At 39.5% G+C, this 6,417-nt stretch overlaps 1 protein-coding gene across 1 annotated transcript; it reads left to right on the forward strand.

Annotated features, from left to right (window-relative positions):
- The first annotated feature begins 87 nt into the window (after positions 1-87).
- LOC124137793 (60S acidic ribosomal protein P2-like) lies at positions 88-3,619 on the forward strand. Its single transcript, XM_046504233.2, has 4 exons — positions 88-241; positions 1,908-2,080; positions 2,675-2,767; positions 3,506-3,619. The coding sequence occupies exons 2-4, from the start codon at positions 1,909-1,911 to the stop codon at positions 3,574-3,576; spliced, it is 336 nt and encodes a 111-aa protein (XP_046360189.1). The 5' UTR covers positions 88-241; position 1,908; the 3' UTR covers positions 3,577-3,619.
- The last annotated feature ends 2,798 nt before the right edge of the window (positions 3,620-6,417 follow it).

Raw genomic sequence — 6,417 nt, forward strand, 5'->3', positions numbered from 1 at the left:
GACCTTCACCGCTTAAAAAAAAGGAAAGAAAAAATATTTTGAATGTCACAAATAAAAGTTAGAAACATCATTTTTTTCACGCTAAGCGAAGCATAAAAACATCAGTATTATTAAAAACTGCATACGGTAATGATCGAGAATTCCGGATATGACGTCGCACCTGCCTCGATCTGGTCTTTCCGCCATTGACGATATCTCATCAAGGCGTGCACTACGTTTCGTGTCTACGAAAGACTTAAAAGTAAGCTTATCTATAATGGAATAATACCCAAAGCGTGTTTGAATTGAAGATAAAGATTCAATAAATGGAATTGTTCGTGATATGTCAGGATATTTTTGATGATATTCACGGTTTTCAAAACATTTATTCCTGTCTATGGGGACCACGTGGTTCGGGAGCACATTCACGAAAATAGATCTTATTTACGAATTATACCAGTTTGTGTTATTACAAACACGTCCAAGTTATCATCATGGAACTTTGCGGGGTTTTCCACAACACCAGTACTGCACTTAAGCCTTTCCAAATGTTCAATTTGAATTGCGTGGAGCAAGAGTGGAAACTATCGCAATCCTGGTAATACGCCTGGATGAAAACTGTTCGAGCCTAGGCCAACAGTTTGTTGTATGATTTATTTATTTATTGGAGCTGTATTAATATACATACTTCTTTGCCAATCCAACTTCACACACTGTGAAATAAATATGTATGAATTCCAGGGTAGACGCCAATGGTCAAACACGATACAAGGAGGCTTATATTTCACATCATACTTATTTTTTCGTAATATAAATTCAAGAGTTACATCAAAATCACTATTTTGGACAAAGTGAAAGCTGTTTCCCCATTTATGTATCAGACATTAAGCTACAAATTCCTCATTGTACAAATAAATTGCTGGTAAAAGCTTAGTGTCCTGACTCCATGTAACTGCTTATTTTTGCTGGCTTATTTCAATTAGACATCATTTAAGATGATCAAAACCTCAACATTGAAAAGGCAGTATGTGCTGAAATGCCTGTTGGTATAAACAAGTATTTTGGTGTTAAAAACAAGGCTAATGGTACATTATCTAACCTCTAGTACTACAATGGATATAGATCTATATCTTTTTGTGCTCTTTGGTTACTGGCTAAAAGATATCCAGCATTAGAAATTGGCACTAGTCCTATAGTCCTTACCAAACTGCCCAATAGTTAAGGTATCCTAAGGACTAGTAGAAATTGGCCCATTTTAAGGGTTTTGCTATATGTTATCATTATAAGGACTAGTGGACAAAAACTGTTAGTTTCTAACCCTGATATCCAAGACATTTGACAGTATTTTGTTTATTTGAAAGTTTGTTATGACTTGTGTATCGGTGGTAGTTGCAGAGCTACAGATAATGGGCGTATCTGCATAAAATACGCATCAGAAATGCAGAAATATGCAGTAAAATAAAATCCAAGTGTATCAAGTACGCAACGAACATTACAGATACGCTACAAAAATAAAACTTGTGCGTATCATCAAAATATTGTGAACTAACCCTGCGTATTCGATTAGCAAATCAGCAACTTATTTTGAAATTATAAACGGGCATTCCGTCAACCTTGCCCAACTCCACGATGACAGTTACATCATGATCATTTGCCATCACACTTTCTTGTGGAAGTATCGTGGTATTTTTTAGTATAAAGCTCTCGAACCCACACGACACCAGTTTGCAGGGACTAGATGTATAGTGTTTTTAAATATTTAACTTAAATACTCACATGTGTAAAAACTAGTGGGTAACAGAAATTTGAATACCCAGATAGAATTACTGATACCCAATGATTTTAAAATGCATTGGTAAAATACCCACAACACCAAAAACTTATCTGGAGCTCTGTAGTTACGTTATGATCTTATTTCTTGATTTCAGAATGCGTTACGTGGCCGCTTACATGCTAGCCAACCTTGGTGGCAGCAATAACCCATCTGCTGCAGACATTGAAAAAATTCTCGGCAGTGTTGGTATCGAGGCTGAAAAAGACAAGATCACCAAAGTTATCAGTGAGCTGAAGGGGAAGAACATTGACGAGCTCATTGAAGAAGGTAGATAACCTGACACATGTATTCTTTTGATCAGCACAGTTGGGATCCTGGCTTAGAATGGATCCCCAGCAACCTATGCTGGTACATGTCATCGATCTCAATTGCGTGGATCAATGCTCATGATGTCAATCACTGGATTGTCTGGTCCGGACTCGATTATTTACTGACAGCTGTCATATAGCTGGAATTATTGCTGAGTGCTGTGTTAAACAACAAACAAAAGAAAAGAAAGGGACACTTCTTTGAGAGGCATTTAGAAGTTGGGAGTACTAAGTAAGGATAAGATTTATGGATGAACAACTTCTTTATTACAATTAGGTGCGATGTTTCGATGTAGGTTCTGACACCGTTATCAAGCAAGTGACTTTGAGAAACTGTCAGTCATGACCCCAATATCCGACTAGTTTGTCCTGTGAGTAGTTACAAATAAACATGGTAGAACACAGATGCATGTGCATAGAAACAGGGCTCCTTATTATGAAATATGGATGTGTCTTTGAAACAACAAAAAGTATTTGTTGCGTATAATTTCCCCACTGAAGTTCATGAACTGAGTTCACCAGAAACTGAACAGTTAATACAATCTTGTTCCAGGCCAGAAGAAGCTTGCCTCGGTGCCATCAGGTGGTGCTGCTGCTGCCGGAGCTGGTGGCAGTGCCGCGCCTGCAGCTGGTGGTGCTGCTGAAGGTAACCACTTCTTCCTTATATTACTAGTTGGTTTGAATAGGTCTTAAGCAACCCATGCCTGTTGTTAAAGCATCTATGCTTGTTGTAGGTGACGACTAACGGGATCGAATAATTTGACTTGGTTGAGACATATCATATCCTAATTGAGTGGACCAATGCTCATGATATCAATCACTGAATTGTCTTGTCCAGACAAGATAAACAGACCGTCCTATAGCTGGAATATTGCTGAGTGCTGTGTTAAACAACAAACAAAAACAAGTCGGGATAAACTGTTGTCCCCAGTGGTATTACAATATGAAATATCCCAGTATCCCTATCTGTTGATTAGGGCGGTCGGGTAGCCTGGTGGTTAAAGCGTTCGCCCGTCACGCTGAAGACCCGGGTTAGATTCCCTACATAGGTACAATGTTTGAAGCCCATTTCTGTTGTCTCCCACTGTGATATTGCTGGAATATTGCTAAAAGCGGCGTAAAATCAAACTAGCTCACTATCTGTTGATTAATATATTATAAAGTGAGGAGAGATGGGGTTTATCGTCTCATCCAAGATTATTACACTACTGTGTATAGCTGCTTGTAGTCTGCCCCATATACAAGATATTGCTGGTAACTCTAGAAATATTTACAACAACCATTCTGCACGTTCAGAAAAATGTGAAAGATAGACATAAGATGCACATTTTATTCTTGATTCCTCAAGTGTCATTACTGACAAATGTTTGTTTCTCTTTTTCAGCCAAGAAAGAGGAAAAGAAGGAAGAGTCCGAGTCAGAAGACGAGGACATGGGCTTCGGACTTTTCGACTAATTCCTAAATGTATATTTTACTCAAGTAAAAAAAGGAACCACCACTTTTTCTTGTTATTTCCTGCAATAGCATGATGTACAGTAGTCTAGCTGTAAGGGCCAATATGCATCAGCGGACGAAAAACTGCTTCAATCTGTTAATGTTTTATTGAGTTTGATGACATTGTATATCTTCAGCTTCCTTTGGAGTCAATTACTTGTGAATTTAGGTAAAAGTGAAAGTCATACGACAGATTATCCTTTGATTTGCTGTATTGAATTGGAAACAAAAAATGGTGGAAAAAGCCCAGATGAAAGTGATTTTTGAATTTTAGATAGGCTCTGAAATACGTTTAGGACTTTGGCTTTTCATAGAAGTGGTTCTTAGAAGACAAATGGAATTGGAGTCGTTACTAGGCCCTCCAAAAATAAGTCTGGTCATAAGAGCTTGAATCATACTCGTATATATCTCCTACACAGACTCCTAGAAATTGTTGCATCCCGAACTTTCTCAACTATCAGAAACTGTTAGTCAACAGCTGGGGTTGGTAACTTTAGAGACACTGCCAGTTAAAATTTGGCCTCCTTTTACCAGCACTTCAGTGATGTGCTGCCACTGATGGTCAGTACAGAGAAATCTGCCAACCATCTCCACTGCCACATATTCAACAAAGGGAGCACAGGTTGGAATTGGTGCCTAGCAACCTATGGCTCTTCAGGTGGGCAGACTGATATTGGGTGTCTTATATTACCAATCACTGGATTTTCTGGTCCAGTCTTGATTACTTCAAGGCCTCCTCGAATAGCTGGAATGTGAGTGTTAACGTACAGTAGGTGACAAATGTCAACTTGGTGCTAACAATGGCTAAGTATCTTATTGATGGCATTCATGCTGGATAGAACGCCTATTTCCTTGAATGTTGGGACAACCCACACTTCCCCATAAACTACGGAATCTTCAGAGACTTTCGGAAAGAAAAACATTGTCCATAAGCTTAACGCCACATTGCACAACAGCAAGGCAACCAAGGAATGTTTTTGAACTGGCCCAACCTTTGCTGAATTTCACCTTGCACCTGTGCCCCGCTCACTTCAAGATATTAATTTGTACACATTACGTGATATTTGCTTTAACAACTTTTTTCAAGTGGTGGGAATAAAAAATACACATCAGATATTGTTGGCTGGGTACAAGGTAGTCATTGCCGTGTATATTGACACTTAGTAGACTATTCCCGATTGAGTTATTTTGCAATTTAGGGTTCTCATTTTGAGCCAAATGGACTGTTTTTGTGGAGCTGCCGTTGATTGACCTGAACTCAAATCCCACGTTAAGTTGGTTTTGCAGTACATTTAAGTTGTTAACCCCAAACTTTTCCATCTCTATCCCACTACATCTGTCTTTTTAACTGCTTCCTGATGAAGTAATGTTTCTGGTCTTTTAGTTGGCCCTATAAAGACCTGACGATGAGGTTTTTTTCAAATTTCCGTATCTTTGAGATGAGGAAATTTCTATGGCATTAACATTTATTCTTCTGGAGAAAAAGAACCGTCACCAGTATTGGCCTCTCTCCGCTCCCCGTGCGCTGGTGAAATAAGGTTAGAGTTACCTACCCTTGTTTAGACTCGGGTTGGGTGGTGAAAATGACGCCCAGGTGGACAAGAAACATACCTTTTCTTGGCCTTGGTGGTTAATAATTGTACTGACAACCAAACGGCGGTTGATTCAATATTCGCTCCAAAACTTCGTACGCTGCATTTTGTTACAATTAAGGTTATGTCGCCCGTTCACGCATGAGTACTATTTATAGTTTCTTATACTCCCATACTCCGTAGTCCGTACTATTCCAGCTATATGAAGGGGGCCTGCCAATACATTTAAGGCTTAGGGCTTGCCTACTTCGCTCACACGGGACATTATCCGTAATTTGTCATATGTTGTTGTTTATTCTTTATTATTAACTCGCTCATATAATATATCGATTAATTCATTTGCTAGACCGTTTCCGTGGTGTGGTGGACAGAGAGTCTGCCCAGAGAGCGGAAGGACGTTGGTTCCATCTCCAGGCCGCGTCATACCAAAACATTGTACTTGTTGTTACCCTGCCTTGTCCTCGGCATAAAGGGAGTAACAACGACTAGTTGGTTCGGAGTTTATTGTTTGACTATCCAGTGATTGATGTCATGAGCATTGATTCACGCAATTCGGAAACGATGACATGCATCTACCAAGTCCGCGAACTTGACCATCCGTTAGTCGCCTCTTGCGACAAGCATATTCGCCTCTTACAGCAATAATGGGTTGAAGACATATTCTAACTCGGATCGTCACGGTGCCCGGCTCTGAGCGCTATACTGTGTCTATATGAGGTACCATGTTAAACTGTGACATGATATCTCCGTGGGGTAGCACTATTAAACCGACATTAGTCCCTACCAGTACAATCAGCCGCGCACGCATGCACGCACACATGGATGTCGGTATATAAATGCATAATCTTGAACCTGATGTTAAACCCCATTTCACATCACCCAATTTGTCTCGTTCAAACTATTTTTTTCCAGAAGCAGCTATATGTCTGAACTCCTGTCTGCTCCTGACTAGCACGTAAACAAGAATTCATTCTCATGAATTATTAAAGAACCAACACGAAAACCGCTCAACGATTATTTAAATGTGCAGCGAACGTTTGAACACGTCGCTGCATTTTATTTCGTTTTAAAGGTATTGTAACATCCAGACTACATACAAGTTACTACATGTCAACAAGCAAAAACATACCTTGTTGCCTATTATCTGACAGACAAAACGTGTTGCACATTTTGGCAAAGAGCCACGAACATAATATTATGGAAGGGAGAT

The sequence above is a fragment of the Haliotis rufescens genome, unplaced genomic scaffold (genome assembly GCF_023055435.1).
Source record: "Haliotis rufescens isolate VD_foot unplaced genomic scaffold, xgHalRufe1.0.p SCAF_57, whole genome shotgun sequence".
In the NCBI taxonomy this organism is placed as follows: Eukaryota; Metazoa; Mollusca; class Gastropoda; order Lepetellida; family Haliotidae; genus Haliotis; species Haliotis rufescens.